The sequence below is a fragment of the Mirounga leonina genome, unplaced genomic scaffold (assembly GCF_011800145.1).
Source record: "Mirounga leonina isolate KUSES-001 unplaced genomic scaffold, KU_Mleo_1.0 Mir_168, whole genome shotgun sequence".
NCBI classification, from domain to species: Eukaryota; Metazoa; Chordata; class Mammalia; order Carnivora; family Phocidae; genus Mirounga; species Mirounga leonina.
In genome coordinates this window covers 57,514,994-57,531,907 of record NW_023270426.1, presented here as the reverse complement: position 1 = coordinate 57,531,907, position 16,914 = coordinate 57,514,994, and the positions used below count along the sequence as shown (strand labels likewise).

Sequence of the window (16,914 nt, the reverse complement as noted above, 5' to 3'; positions counted from 1 at the left end):
TCATAGTTTCTGAGAAAGAAATTTATTCTGATATTCTAGAGGTAGAAAAGATTTCTAAGAAGTTACTGAGTTTGTCCCTGTCACTCCAGTAGAGGTAGTTGATTAATGTATTATACAAGGAAAAAAAATTTTATTATTTTACCAGAATTTAGTGCAGTTAATTAAAAGTAAATTAGACTTGGGCGCCTGGGTGGCTCAGTTGGTTAAGCGACTGCCTTCGGCTCAGGTCATGATCCTGGAGTCCCGGGATCGAGTCCCGTATCGGGCTCCCTGCTAGCGGGGGGTCTGCTTCTCCCTCTGACCCTCGACCCTCTCCCCTCTCGTGCTGTCTCTCATTCTCTCTCTCAAATAAATAAATAAAATCTTTAAGAAAAAAAAAAAAGTAAATTAGACTTTTAAGTGTACTTTTACTGGTAAGACAAGCTTGTAGTCTAATCAAGTTAAATGAATTTTTTTACCAAATATGTAAAAAGGTTATTTCACTTTATTTTCAACGTGAAATAATCTGTTATGCCACTAAACTTCTTTTTCTTAATTTCAAGCATAAGTTAAAGATTTTTTTTTTTTTTTTTTTTAATTAGAGGTCTTGGATTGTCTTCAAGTTTTACTTTTGTCTTGCATTTTCTAGGTAATCATTCCTGGGGGATTTATCCAGAATCTGTCTCTACCTTACCAGTGGATAATAGTCTACCCTCCAACTCTGTTTACTCTGAATTACCATCTGATGGGAAGATGAAGGTAACTGTTACACAAATAACAGTGGCACTGAGCAGCTTAAAAAATATTTTCACTCCTCTCCTTTTTCGAGGACTTCTGTCTTTTCTGACCTGGTGGATTGCTGCTTGTCTCTTTTCTACAAGCCTTTTTGGGCTTTTCTATCACCAGTATCTGACTGTGGCATGAATCTCAGTTAACAAAAAAGGATATCCAAGTCACACTTTGATTTGAAATATTTGTGCCCTTGAAGGGCTGTTGGAAACCAGAAGAAAGCAAATACAAAGGAAAAAAACATATCAGAATATCTTGTTTTAAATGCTTCCTCTGTGTTCTCAGGGTGAATCAATGGTATAATATTTAAAATTACAGAGTAGATTATTAACTGCTATATTGGCATTGGAATTTTAACTCCTTGTTTTAACTGATGTGAGAGGGCTATCTACAGGGGTAATACTTTTGATTACCTTGGTTTACAGAAACCTCTAGCAGTCTTTGAAACTTCTCAGATGACTCCAGCTATTGATTGATTGCTCTTAATGGTATAAAGGTACTGTCAATATTCCTAGTGGCTGCCTGTAGAACAATCTTCAGACTGAGCCATGCTTTGGGGGAGGGAAAGGAGCTAGAGTCACTTCTGTTGGTAATATATTAGTCACTCTTCAAACAACAATAGCAAAATCCAACAGAAAGGAAGAAATAGCTACTGTATATTACAGTAAAGAAAGCTGCATAGTAATTTTAAATTTAATGGAGATGTACATGCTTAATATCTACAAGTACTGCTGCTTGAGAGTAGCAAGAGTATTGTTTTAAAATGTATTCTATCCAACTTGAGGGATCTTTTAAAATGATTGGCTATATGAACATTTGCAATCTTGCTAATAGGCTTGGAACTCCCATATTTTATTTTATTCTGTGATCCTCAATACAGTTCTTTTAATAGTCTAAAGATATTTATCAATATTGATCAGACTTTTAAAAAATTACTTTAATCCTGCTGCCTACCTGTATGTATTGTATATATATTATATATTAAATATATAATATATTGAGATTATAAAAGGTGAAAATATTGGATCCTTATAATATTTTAAGTTGCTGAATGTATATTAAATGTGATTGAGATGTGTTTGTATCTAGAAATTTTCTTTCTTTTTGGAAAATGAGATTAAAATACATTTTGAAAGTTCATCAGATCAAGCAATTTATTTGCATTGCCTAGGTGTGAGACTGTTAAAATTTTAAAAATACTTGGGTGATTTCTCCCAAATTAAAATTATTTTTCTGTCATTTTCAAACATCAGAACCTTTCCCACTAACCAAATCTACAGGAATAATTTAAACACATGTTAAATAGGATTTGTTTTAAGTATTAGTGGTTTAGAATAAGAAATGTTAATATTTTCTTTTACAGAATGAAATTGAGGTAATTTGAACGATAAATTCATAGGAAGTGAAAAAAAGTAAAAATGTTTTTTGATGCTTTGTTTATGTAAAACCCCAAATTAAGAGTTTTCAGTTTTTAAGGTGAATGAATATAAGAGATAAATAAGGTTTGTTTTCTTTTTTAAATAAGTAGTAGAATTTATAGATAAACGTTCTTCCATACAATGTTCTTGAGAGGGTGTATATTAGTGCTATTGTTTCAGTGCTATTGTCACTATTGAAAGCAATTTTGAAGGTCTTTTGGACTTACTTTCGAGGCTTGTGGTTCACATTCATTTGAATAATCGCAATACAGACAAGTTCCTGTCTTTTGGTATAGATTAAATATTTTGGAATTAGCTGACATATTTAAATATGAGTAATAAGTGCTTAAGTTGGATAAAACTCTTTGGCTGATATGAATTGTTAATATAGCCTAATGATAGTTCATGTGTATTTCCAAAAGAAACATTCCAAATACATCTTGAGATAGCAGCATCCACTAAAATAAGTATCTTTTAACAAGATTATAGGAAAGTATGACATTTATTTTGTATGTGAACGTTCTCACATGTTGGACTTGAACCTCACCTGATACTTAAAACCATTTTTATTAAAGAGCAACATTTTAAAAACTATAATTTATTATTTTGAGTTTCAAAGATTGTACTGTGTAGTAATCTGGGGGGTGGGGTGGGGTGGGGAGGGGAGAAGGCTTAGAATTTATTATTGGACGAAGTAACATGCATTTCTAAAATACTCTTGATTCACTCTTTTTAGACTTGAATTCTCCCTAAGTATACTGTGAACTTGTGCAAACTGCACATTAACTTAAGTAATGGGTTTGATTTAGGTTCTTTTAGCCTTTCTAAACAAATTTGAAGAGAGTGATGGTTATAACTACTGGTTTATTTAAGCATCTTGTCTCTGTACACAAATTCTGTTCCTGAGTGTAAAGGGTTTATACTTTATGTAAACCAAATAACATTTTTTTAATAGAGATATAATTGAAGTATTTGTTTTAGGTGTACAACATAATTTATAAATATGTGTATATATATATGTGTGTGTGTGTGTGTATATATATACACACACACATATATCCAAAATGATTCCTAATAATATTTTAATATTCTTAATTAGGCCAGTAGAATTCTTATATTTTTTTATATTGGGCTCTAGTCAATAGAAATGCTTCATAGGTCAGTTATTTTATATTTCTACTAAATTAACTAGGAATCCTTATAATCTTGCTTCCATATGATTTGTGGAATTGCATTTGACAATTTGTTGATTCCTCCCCCCCCACCCCCTGCCCATTGCACTATAAAAATCAGAGATGTATTTTCCCTTCTACCCCCATTGATATGTCTGAAATGAAAAGCATATAATTTTATCTTAATATCCGAATGCATTTTGATTATCTTTGGCATTTTCCCCAGAATTCCAATTGCTATGCATAAATGACCAACGCATCCAAGCAGAATGGGCTCATTGTCTTATTGTTTCTGATATAAATATCATTGGTAAAATAGTGACATTTCTTCTTGAGTTATGATTCAGAACAGATATTCATCCATTAATGGAATTGATAGGTCCAGGAAGCAATAAGTAGAATTCATTATGAAATCTATACTTGGAACTTCACTGGATAAATTTTATTCTTTCAAATGAAAGATTAAATTCTCAGTACTGAAAAGCATAGGGTCTCAACATTCTCTGAATTCAAACACATTTTCTGAGCCATCTCATAATTGAAAATGGTTTATCATGGTATATGGCTCTATTCACCAAAACAAAACTAAGTGATTTTTGAATGTGGATCATCCTGCATTTTCACAGACCTTTAGGTGACTTAATGAATCCGATTTGAACACATTTATGATCCTAGACCATGAACCCGGTATCTCAGATATTTCTACAATATCTTTTAACTCCTACTTGTCTCATTATGTCTGTACCCTGGGTTCATAGCTGAGCTGGTTATATGCCATGAAAACTCTGACATGGACGCTAAGGATGATCACAAAGCTAACGTCAACCTTTCTCTCCTTTAAAATGGTAAACATTTTGGGATGCCTGGGTGGCTCAGTCATTAAGCGTCTGCCTTCGGCTGGGGTCATGATCCCAGGGTCCTAGGATCGAGCCCCGCATGGGGCTCCCTGCTCAGCGGGAAGCCTGCTTCTCCCTCTCCCACTCCCCCTGCTTGTGTTCCCTCTCTCGCTGTGTCTCTCTCTGTCAAATAAATAAATAAAATCTTAAAAAAAAAAAAAAAGGTAAACATTTTACTTTTTTTTCTTCCTAAGAAAAAAAACCCAAATACAGCCTGTCCATACATTTGTCTTCTGTTAAAATTGAACTCCTTTTTTTAGCTACAAACTATTATGTTGGATGGGCTTACCTTCAATGATTCAGAGAATGTGTATTTTTCTATTTCGTTGTTGTTCTTTCCTTTTTTTCCCCCTTATAACTCCCTATATGTGGTTACTCCCCTCCTTTCTTCCACTTGGCAAAAGACTATTCATTGTCTTAAATGAAGAAGCAGCATAATTCTGTGGAAAGAATGTTAATTTAACAATCAGGAAACATCCCATTACTGCCTTCTGGTAGCTATTTTTTTGCACTTAACTAGGCGTTCAACCTATACTAAGGAAATAGAACTGAATTATCATTATTGACCTCAGTTTTGTTTTTTTTTTTTTAAAGATTTTATTTATTTATTTGAGACAGAGAATGAGAGACAGAGAGCATGAGAGGGAGGAGGGTCAGAGGGAGAAGCAGACTCCCTGCCGAGCAGGGAGCCCGATGCGGGACTCGATCCCGGGACTCCAGGATCATGACCTGAGCCGAAGGCAGTCGCTTAACCAACTGAGCCACCCAGGCGCCCTATTGACCTCAGTTTTATCATAAAATAAAATAAAATAAGGAATTTACATTAAAGTATAGCTATATATTTCTACAGCTGGTATCGATTTCTCTTTTTGTTAGCATGAGAAAAATGAATAGCAATTTTTGGCTTTAGGAATGGTCACAGATCACGTTAGAGGGCATTCACTTACCGTTCCTTGAAAATGACTTCACAAAGAGTGTTTTCTCCAGGAATATTTTGCTTTGTACTCCTTTATTTATTCAGTAAATCTTTATTGAGTACCTACAATATTCCAGAAACTGTTCTACATACAGCAGTGAACAAAACATCAAAATCCCTTCCCTCAAGGAGCTTAGAGTTCTGTGCGGGAATGAAGCAAAATGAATGAGTCACATGTAGGATATGTTAGATAGTGACAAGATCTAATGAGTGGGGAGGGTGGGGAGGAATCAGGGAAGGGAGAAAGAATATGAAGTTGCAGGGTAGGGATAAAGTTAAAATTTTAAGGAGAGCATGGAGAGAAAAAGGCTCACTGAAAAAGTAATTTCTGAGTAATGACTTGCAGGAAGTAAGACTTATCATAGTGTTTGTTTTTCTTTTTTCTTATTAGCAGTTTTCTTAGTAGTTTATTGGTTGACAAAACACCCAGATTGTTAGGACTTTGCTATTTGTGAGCTCACTAATGAAATTTTTGAAAAGGTGGACAGTATTATTTATTCCCCTTTTCAGTTGGTGTATTGTACATAAAGGATTATGGGCATTGAATTTAAATGCTGCTTGTTTGCTAATGAACAGTAAAGCATGTAAGAAACATAATCTCCTGAGTCCGCTGGTTATAGTTTTTCTGTCAAGTGCTTTTTAACTTAATTCAAACATATTTACATTTTATTTCAGTAGAACTTTTAAAGACTCAAAGGATTTCAAATGAATTGCAGGACCCTAGAGCAATATGATGTGTCCATTTGGCAGACAAATTTTACCCACCAGTTCTTTAATCTGTCAGATAATCTGTTACACAAAGATAATTATGCAGAGGGTAACATGGCTGAGGACAAATTTGATTAATAGCATCTTATCAAAATTTTAAATATCCTAACACAGTTTGAGTAAATCAAGTGTACCCACTGCTGAAGTATTAAAAATGAAAGAATGTATTTTTTTAAATAGTGCTGTATGAAAATTTGCTTTAACATCTATTTTATTTGGAATGCATTTTTCTTTCTGTAGTTCTAGTGAAACAGTTTATATTTATGAGTAGAAAATTCCAAAAGACTAAAACAAATGAAACTATGTTAGTAGAATTACTTTAAATAAGGAGCAATGATAAGTTACAGGAATTACTGTGATTGTGTGTTTATGTGTATATTTACTTGTTCTATTTTTAACATTTCCTCAGAGCATGAAATGTAACTTTTTTCACATGTTTAAATTTCTAGTCCATGTACCAGTTTTGGTTAAGTGGCTTATGTCTAAAGTTAATAGTCTGGCAACTGAACAGTCTGTTGAAACTGAGTATCAACATCAGAGAAAAAAACTGAATTATAGGAATAAACCAAAATTTTATTTAACAAACTTTAATCATTAAAAGTTTTTTTAATTTAGTAATGAAATTTTACAGTAATGGAGAAAGCAGAATCATTTCAACTCTTGGCACTAGAACAATGAGATATCCACATTTTAGAAAATGAACCTTAGTCCTTCCATTTGTAGTATGTAGTACCTCAAACTACACACAAAATATAATTCAAGAGAGACCATATACCTCTTTGTAAAAGCTAAAACCATATAGTTTTTAGAGAAAATCGTAACAGTTTGGTAATTTTAGGGGTGGGCAAAGGTTTCTTAGTATGTAAGCAATAATCATAAAATTTGTTTTAATGATAAAATAGATTTCATAGAGATTAAAAATTTCTCATCAAAAAACCTGTTAAGAAAATAGACATGTCGGGCGCCTGGGTGGCTCAGTCGTTAAGCGTCTGCCTTCGGCTCAGGTTATGATCCCAGAGTCCTGGGATCGAGTCCCACATCGGGCTCCCTGCTCAGTGGGAAGCCTGCTTCTCCCTCTCCCACTCCCCCTGCTTGTGTTCCTGCTCTCGCTGTCTCTGTCAAATAAATAAATAAAATCTTAAAAAAAAAAAAAAGAAAATAGACATGTCATAGGTTGAGATAAAATATTTGGTGTTCAGGATATATAAACAACTACCAAAAAAAAAAAAAATGAAGTGGGCAAGAAATTTAAATAGACACTTCACAGTTGACCACAAAGCAGATGATAAAGTACTCAACCTCTAGCAGTTTTAATATGATGATGATTCTTATAATTTTCTTAAATTTCCTATACTGAATTTGTTGAGGTTCTTAGATCACTAGGTTTTTATCTCAGGTCAAGTTAAAGACTAATTTTTCCATCTGGAGAAAAGAAGTAGAAATGCAGTTGCAATGCATTGTTGGATTTTATAATTTTTTAGACAGCTCTTTTGCAGAAGAATGTGTTGAAAGAAAAGAGTGCTCAGTTCTTAAAAGTTAGGACTGTTCAATAAAATGTTAAGTACTAGCACTATCTAGATCATGCATAAAAGGTTTCTCAATTATGTGATCAGACATATGTAATAAATTTGAGAATAATTTCCTTTGCCTCTTAAGTATTGATTTTACTTTGAGAGTGTTAAATTCTTGGCAGAAGGAGTGGAGTTTAGTTTTCAGAGTTTAAGTGGAAGAGCACTTTCTGGTCTTGTCACTTCATTTGAGTACCACTTAGAAGTACCATGTTTGTAATTATTAAGCTATATTTGTTGCTGATTGTAAAGCAATAAACATGTTTGTCTTTTTTTTTTTTAATTCTTTCCACAACTCATTGACACAGTTTGGTTCTGTTTAGGTGATTTTTCCTCTCTGTGTTTATTTTGTATAGCTTTTATGGCTATGTCTTGAAGTTCACTAACTTTTTTTTGTAGTTTCTAATTAATTTTTTTTGTAGTTTCTTTTTTTTTTTTTTAAAGATTTTATTTATTTATTCATGAGAGAGAGAGAGAGAGGCAGAGGGAGAAGCAGACTTCCCGCAGAGCAGGGAGCCCGATGCGGGACTCGATCCCAGGACTCCGGGATCATGACCTGAGCCGAAGGCAGACGCTTAACCATCTGAGCCACCCAGGTGCCCTTTTTTGTAGTTTCTAATCTATACTAATCCAGTGTATTTTTAACCTCGGACCTTTTTTTTAATCTCTAAAAGTTCAATTTGGGTCTTTTATATTTCCTACATGTCTCTTCTTAACAGGTTTACACTTCACTGTCTTGAACATAAAGAATATAAGTTTATAATAATTGATTCAATGTGTTGGTCTAGTAATTTTTTTTCACGTAGGTTCCCACACCCAGCGTGGATCCCGGTACAGGGCTTGAACTCATGACCCTGAGATCAAGACCTGAGCTGAGATTAAGAGTCGGATGCTTAACAGAGTGAGCCACCCAGGTGCCCCAATTAATTTTATCTTCTATCTCACTTTGGAACTGTGTCTGTTGATAGAGTTTTCTTATTTTGGTTCATATTTTCTAATTTGTTTGCCTTCCTGAAAATCTTTGGATGGCAAACACTGAATTTTGCCTTGTTGGGTATTGGATATTTTTGTATTTCTTTAAATATTCCTGAGCTTTGTTCTGGAATGTAGCTAAGTTCCTAGGACACCTAGGAGACAGTTTTCTTTTGAGGCTTGCTGTTAAGACAAGAGCAGCCTTTAAGTTGGTGCTAATTTTTACCCACTACTGGGGAAATACCCTTCTGAATACTCTACCAATGCCCACTTTGACTCCTGGGAACAGGAACTATCCCCACCCATTTGAGTCCCAAGGATTGTCTGCCTGTTCCTTTCTGGTGGTTCTTTCCCCCAACATTGGGTAATTTCCTCAAATGCATCCATTCATCAGAACTCAGCTGAAGACATGAAAGAACTCTCTGCCAATCTCTAGAGTTCCCCCTCTGCAACTCTCCTTTCTGATACTCTTCCCTGATTTTTAGTTGCCTTTTCCTCACCAGATTCTCAACTCAGGGAGATCAGTGGGTTCGGGTTTGGTTCTTCTTCCCTGTGCTGTGGCTTGAGTGCTTCAGTCAGTAAGCTGCAGCAGAGTTCACTCATAATTTTTTTCTTTCAGGGATTATGGTCCTGTGCTGCCCTTTGAATAGTTCTGTAAGATAGAGTGCATCTGATCCCTATTAATTTCACTGTGGCTGGAAGTAGCAGGCCCCAAATTCTGGGTTTTAATTTTTTATTAGAGACTTTCTGTTCCCCATGAAGAGTCTGTTCAGAGACAGCCTTCCATTCACATAGTATTTTTATTATTTTTTTCTTTCTTTCTTAATTGAGTTTTCATTGGTTGTTTTGAGGATCAGTACAGACATTTCAGTTTGTACACCATTCTTAACATATGTACCGAAAATCTAAAAAAACCACATAGTTGTGATTCTTTTCTAAAAGTTATTCCATTGACCTTCTAGCTTAAAATTTGGAGGCAAATTTTCCTTAACAGTATATCAAGTACCAAATCTTCAAATGCTGATACACTGTTACATTGTTAAGTCTCATTAATTCACAATTTAATATCATATACACTACATATTCAAATTCTCAATGTTGCACAGCACATTAACAGAGTTATTAGGAAAACTGGACTACCACGACCAAGATGTTACAGAGTGCACAAGAATTCTGACCGGGAGAGCCAAGATCTAGGAGTGGTTTTCTTTAGGAAACAATTCTACCAAAAACAACATGGGAATAGAAGTAATTTAAAATATTCAAGACAGGGCGCCTGGGTGGCTCAGTTGTTTAAGTGACTGCCTTCGGCTCAGGTCATGATCCTGGAGTCCCGGGATCGAGTCCCGCATCAGGCTCCCTGCTCAGCGGGGGGTCTGCTTCTCCCTCTGACCCTCTTCCCTCTTGTGCTGTCTCTCATTCTCTCTCTCAAATAAATAAATAAAATCTTTAAAAAAAAAATATTCAAGACATAGTAAATGCACGACTGACTCCAAATTGCCATTTAGTATGCTTGGTATTATAGGATATAAAAACTACCCCATCTATGGAATGTTGAGCTGACACCCAAGACAATCAAGCCTCCCACATTCAATATCCCACTATTTCCTGGTTGTACCAAAAAATAAACAACCAGCAAATGATTTCACCTCTTAAAAAAAAAGCATTTACATGTAAAAAATGGGATGAAGTGGGATTCCCCCCTTTTTAATGTTTCTAGAGCTACTAAAAAACTTGCATTTACAAAATAGTTGATAAAAATATTTCTCTGGATTGTACAAGAAGGGCGACAGGGACCACTGATAAGACATGGTTTATGGTATTAATCAGACTTGGCTTCTTTCTCTCCTGCTTCATCAGAGCTGGACTCTCCTCATTTTTAGTTTCTCCGTTTTCTGCAGGTAAGTCTTCTTTCGTTTCTTGGTTAGCCACTTCAGCCTGTTTTCCCTTTGTTCCCCTTTTCCCCTTTGTTTGCACTTTTTTGTCTGAAGATTTATCCTTTCCTGCCGCCTTTTTTGGCTTCGTTTCCACTTTTGCAGGAGCAGGTTTAGCTGACAACCTCGCCGACCTCCTCTTGGGCAATCCTCCTTCGCCGCCCCCTCGGCGGAGCTGACCTTCCTCCTGGGCATCGTGGTGGCGGGGCAGGCGCATGCCGTGTGCCTGCGGGCCCCGGGGCGCCGAGAGCCTTTGCGAAGCTGGGCTGCCTGGCCGCTGCTGCTCCTCCCGCCGCCCAAGCTGCTTCACATAGTATTTTAAAATATGTATCACTCAATATCGTTTGTCATCAGGGAAATGCAAATTTAAACCACAATGAGATACTGCTGTTTACCTACTGGAATGGCTAAAATTAAAAACTCTGGGTGGTTCAGTTGGCTAAGCGTCCAACTCTTGATCTCAGCTCAGTTCTTGATCTCAGGGTCATGAGCTCAAGCCTTGTGTTGGGCTCCACACTGGATGTAGAGCCTACTTAAAAAAACGAAAAAACAAAAAAGCTTCTGACACCACTAAATGGTGACAAGGATATGAAGCAACTGGAACTCTCATACTTTGTGCTACAGGCACACTGGAAATTATACAATCACTTTGTTAAAAGTTCTACTAGTTTTGTTTTTTTTTTATAAAACTAAGAATACACCTGCCTGACAACCCAACAATTCTATCCTTAAATGTTTACCCAAGAGAAATAAAAATATATTCACAGAAAGACTTAAGAATATTCATAGCAGCTTTATTCATAATAGCCCTAGACTGGAAACAGCCCAGGTGTCCATCATAGTAGAATAAATAAACACATCAGTGTATATGTTCAATGGAAGACTCAACATAGTAATCATAGTAATACACGCATAGTGACTTCATTACAAAGGGTACAGTATGGATGGAAAGGGGGGGAAAAGCTAATTTTACAGTGAAGAAACCTGATAAACCTCATCCTAACAAAGTGATCAAGGTTAATGTCAGTAAATTATGTTAATAATATGTACCTTTAATATGATGTAATGAGAATGGCACTTTTCCACTGGTTCCTCCCCAGAACCAATAACACCAGTATGTATAATCATGAGAAAAACATCAGAAAGAGGTCCCAATTGAAGGACATTTTATAAAATACCTGACCAATGGTTCTCAGAACTTTCAAGAATATCAAAAAGAAGGAAATTCTGAGAAACTGTTAGAGCCAAGAGGAGGAGACTGAGGAGATATAATAAGTAGATGTAAATGTTGTATCCTAGATGGGATCCTGGGAGGGAAAAAAGGGCATTAGGTAAGAACTAAGGAAATCTGAGCAAAGAATGGACTTTAGATAATAATGTATCAGTATTGGTTCATTAGTTGTGATAAATGTGCCATAATAATATAGGATATTAATAAAAGGAACAACTGGTATGGAGCATATAGAGCTCTCTGTACTATCTCTGCAGTTTATTTTAAAAAATATATGAAGTTTACAGTTTATTAAAGTTATACAAATCTTAGACTGCAGGAATGCTGAGTAAGAATGGAGCTCATAGTTAGGTTTCTGAATGCAATGGAGTGTTTATTATTGTGTAGCAAGATAAGGAGAATAGGACAATGTATTATATTCTTCATGAAGCTAAGTTGATATAATTTTAAGGTTCTTTATTCTAAGATTGTTTCTAGAGTTTGTGATGCTAAAATATCATTAGCTTTGAAATGACACTAATAAGTAGATTTGGTCTACTACTATACAATCATAATAAAAGTCGATTATTAGTCCTTGGAATTTAAAAAAAAAATCTGAGAGCCACGGCCTTTATCAGTTCATTTCCTGAAAACTTTCAGAAAATTTATATTCCTGCTTCGTAGCACTAAAATACTATTGCTTTATGGTATTTCTCTTACATGTACTTTTACCTGGTTTAAGAGTCTAGATAGGTATCTAGACAGATAGGTATCTGATCCTTTCCGTCACCCTTCAGCAAAGGAAATAAAAGCAGAAGAGCCAAATAAAGTGAGAGTTCCCACAGTCTCATCTCACATCCATCCAGTGGTGAAAGGAAATTCCAGGATCTTCCGAAGTTCAGAATCCAAGAGAAGAATTCTTTCATCAATTCTTTCTTACCAGTGCGGTGGAAAATGGAGGCACCTTCATTTGGCACCCCAGGGCAATGCATTCAGAAAGTGGTGGGAATCTGTCCATAATGGAACCCAAAAAGGTTAATCATGGGTTTTTATGTTTTAGGGTGGAGTGAGCTGGGGTTTTTTGTTCCTAGATTTATAAAAGTTGTAAATTCCATTGACCTTTTCACATTATCTGGAAATAATTTAAACCTTCATCAGCTTCTACAACTGCTATTACATTGTATGGTAGTACATTTAAAAAGCAAGGTGAAGTTTCAGGTGTTCTTGTTGATAGCTGTACCTTTGTACATTAAATGTATGTTTAAGTGATGTGTATCCTCCATTCAAATGTGCATTAGTTTGCCCAGCAAACATTTAGTGATTACTGTTGGCCACTATAATGTGTGCTGTGCGTATACATGTGAACAAGATCATCTTTGCCTTGAAGTGGCTCCTGATCTAGTTGAGAGACATGATTGCCATACAGTATGATAAGTACTTTATTAAAGATTAATGTGTATTTGATTTTTAGGGGAAACTTTATGAAGGACAAAAGCTGTCTTGGAAGGTGGAGTTTGTGTGGTTGAATCAGCTGAATGTCAAGAAAATCAAGATGTTAAGAGTAACCAGTACTCTTAATGTTAAGAGTAATCAAGGTAGAAATTTCAAACTTAGTAATTGGAATAATATTGAAAGAAAAGATATATTCACCAATCACAGATATGGGAGCAACAGTATGAACCATTATTTAAACCACTGTTTTAGAGAGGTCTGCAAATCTGAATTATAAACTTGATTTTAGTAGGATTCCTTATTTGTAAGATGAGAGGGAAAAAATAGTCTACCAAGGGAAAACAAAGAAACAGTTTATCTCGAATCCCTTGCCTTAATCTCTTTTATCTTTGTAGCTGCTAATGGAACAGAAAGCAGTAAACACTAAATGTATGAAGCATACACATATCCAGAGACAGAGAGAAAGCTAGAACAGCCTAGAGGTGGAGTTTAGATTAGGGACAGTGGAAGAAGTGATGAGTTGTGTGCTGCAGAGAGGGGAGAGGTGGTTCTACAGCAGAATATCTTTTTGCACATTCAGTGCCAAGGCAAAGACCATGTGATAGTCTCAAATGAAGGTAATTATTGGCTAGTAGGCAAAATGAAGAAAGTTGTAGCAGCTATTTTCCTGGATCTCTTCAATTTTAATAATTTCTGCAAAATGTACAGTTTAAGATGGCTGACTCAAACTCACACTACCCCTGGTTGCGCTGCTCCTGATGTTGGATGGTGTTGAAGTGTATGGGGCATCCAGCTAAAGGGAAGTTGAGTTACAGATCTTTGTCATTCAAGTTTAGTGGGATATATTTATGTGGTTTTCTATCACTTTCATGTGTAGTTATTGTTGGCCATCCAAGTAAGGCATGGCTTCTAACTCCCACTGTGCTGACTCACTCATCCAGCATCATGTCATGAGATGCTGGGCCAGAGATACGTCATTTAATAAAAATAGTTGTTTTTCTGGATTTTGTGACATAGTTGTTGTTTTCAGTGTTTTAATAATTGTGATGTGATTTTTTTCATTGTAAGTAGCTATTCACTTTTTAACCTAATTCTGTATACATAATTACATATTTTTCTTGAAGAGAATTCCCTCAAATTATTTATGCTTCAGAACCCACAAAACCTGAATCTGCCCATTTTTAATTCATCTAATGAGACTTCAACTCATTTCTCCCTTCTGCTCCAATAACCAATCAATCAATCAAAGAAATGACAACAATAATTTGTCCATCTGCCTGCTGATGTGTATAAGTACAAGAAGGTAAAAGTTTATTTCAAATTTAGACTACAAATCTTTAAAAAGGAACTGCTTAGTTGAGGTAGTGTTTTCACCTGCCTGAGTTTGTTACGTGTAATCAGTTCCAAAACTCTGACTACCGTATAGTTCCTTCTTTAATACTGCAAGAGGATGAAAGGCACAGAATTGGTTCTAGAGATGAGGATACATTGTCACCAAAGAGGTAAACCAGCCAGAAGGAGGAGGCTGAGAATTTAGAAAGCCAAGACGAGCCACATCCCTGTTTATCATTATCCTGGGAGTTACAAACAGAAGCTTTGGACAAAGGAACCATTCCTCACTGGGGGAACTTTTAAAAATAGTTTGCAGTGACCCTAAAAGCTGGGCTGGTTTTTAGGAAGCTGCCTTCAGAGACCACTTAGCAAGAGGATGCTATTAAAATAATTTTATAAACCTCCTGAGAGGTTTGGCAGCTTTGGTAGGCTTGATTTTTCCTCGAGTGGGAAAATGGTCAAAAGATTTGGCATGTGGAGAAAGCTGATTGGACAGATGAAGGCTAAACATAGGACTCTAGATTTAGTTGGGTGACTTTTGAGGGCTATTCTGTAGGTAAGAAAACGTAAGTGGAAGGATCTAGGGAAGGAGGACACATGGATTCAAATCCTAGCATATTTATACTACTTGATAGGGCCTACTTCGAAGTACTCTGCAGTATTATGAGGGTAACAGTACCTTCCAGGGTATTCAGGGTTGTCATGAAAATAAATCAGTGACTGAGACATAGAAGATCAGGGGTTCATCATCAGGGGGTACACAAATGACCATGAAAAAGGAAAGTAAACTTTAAAATAGCTCAGCAAACTCAAGATTTCATTAAAATATTTCTGTGTGTGAACATTTGGAAGAGAAAGTGGTTCGTAATATCAAATTCTCAAGAGATTTGTGACAAAAGGTTAAGAATCATTGAAGTAGGAGCTCATTTATGTTTGAGAATGAATTGCTAAGGGAAAGGTCTGAAGTCTCTAGAATAGTCACCAAGAAGTAAAGGCTGGGATGGAAGAGAAATAGGTAATAGTGGGAAAAATGATCAAATTGACACTGATGAAATAAAGTAATTCTGTATTTGTACTCAGTACTAGTCTTTGTAAGTATATTTCTGTTTATATAACGAAAAGAATGTAAAATATTTTCGTTTTTTTCATGCCACAAGAACATGGTTGATTTTTTTTCAATGCAAGTAAATTTAAAAAGCATTGGGATGCTCTCAAATAAATAAAATCTTAAAAAAAAATTGACTAGTAAATGAGAATATGTTGAATTTCTTTTAGGAAGTAGCTACTTAAATTCAAGGTGTTATAGCATACTTTTTCTTTCAAAATTCAATCCCTTTACAAATTTTAACAGGAATGATACCTTGGTTCATTTTATTTTTTTTTTAAGATTTTATTTATTTATTTGACAGAGAGATAGCAGGAGCAGGAACACAAGCAGGGGGAATGGGAGAGGGAGAAGCAGGCTTCTTGCCGAGCAGGGAACCCGATGTGGGACTCAATCCCAGGACCCTGGGATCATGACCTGAGCCGAAGGCAGACGCTTAATGACTGAGCCACCCAGGCACCCTGCCTTGGTTCATTTTAATAATTTATTGAGGAGCTTAAACTATTGGTATCTGCACTTTACAGGCCTATCATATTGATGGTGGATACCATAAATAATCAATTTCTTGGCATGTCTAGTTTTTACACAGCTTTATCATACTACTGATACCCTATAGCCGAAGTCTAAAATCCCCTCGCCCCACAGCACACAGACTCGTACTCATTCACCCATCATCCAACTAAACCTATACATCATTATATCCTTAGCATAAAGATCACCTTCTTGGCAGGGAGGGGGTGGGCTTTCTTCAATCTAGTTGAACAGCTTCCTTTCTTGCACTTTAATTACTTGTTCAACTCTTGTTTTTGCTGCCAGACTATATATAAGGACTGGGTGGCAAGAACTGAGGGTTCTCCGCCCCACTACTGTTTCTCTAGGGTTTAGCAGACAGCCTGATTTATAACAAGCCCTTAAAAAAATGATTATTATTACTTATTTTAAAACTATCTTAATTTTTAAGTAGGCTCCACACAGATCTTGAACTCAAAACTTGAGCCAAGATCAAGAGTCAGATGTTTAACCGATTGAACCACCCAGACACCCTAAAACTATCTTAAATTTACATCTAAGTTTCAAATACATTACAGAGGACTTTTTTTTTTTAATTTGCTGAACTATTTGATAGTAAGCTGCTCATAAAATGCCCTTTCACTCTCTAATCCTATAGTGTTTTCTTGCGAAAGACCTTCTCCTATATAATCAGTATAACAATCAAAATCAGAAATTTGATATTGATACATAACTTCTATCTAAATTTTAAGCCACAGTCAGGATTTGCCAATTTTGTTGATAATATCCTTTATGTAATCCAGTATAGAATTTCACTCAATTTAGTTGTCAGG

At 35.7% G+C, this 16,914-nt stretch overlaps 1 protein-coding gene and 1 pseudogene across 13 annotated transcripts in view; one reads left to right on the top strand and one right to left on the bottom strand.

Annotated features, from left to right (window-relative positions):
- Positions 1-15,231, top strand: part of TMEM161B (transmembrane protein 161B) — an 82,304-nt gene extending 67,073 nt beyond the window's left edge. For 6 of the 13 annotated variants that reach the window (XM_035014801.1, XM_035014802.1, XM_035014812.1 and 3 more), the window contains one exon: positions 629-906. In XM_035014801.1, coding sequence (XP_034870692.1) covers positions 629-903 — 275 coding nt within the window. In that variant the 3' untranslated portion in view covers positions 904-906. Of the gene's footprint in view, positions 1-628; positions 907-8,372; positions 9,839-10,577; positions 12,140-12,479 lie in introns of those variants that run through there. The other 7 variants (XM_035014810.1, XM_035014805.1, XM_035014811.1 and 4 more) reach the window with 5 other exon arrangements.
- LOC118016977 lies at positions 10,361-10,667 on the bottom strand (annotated as a pseudogene).
- Positions 15,232-16,914: the final 1,683 nt, after the last annotated feature.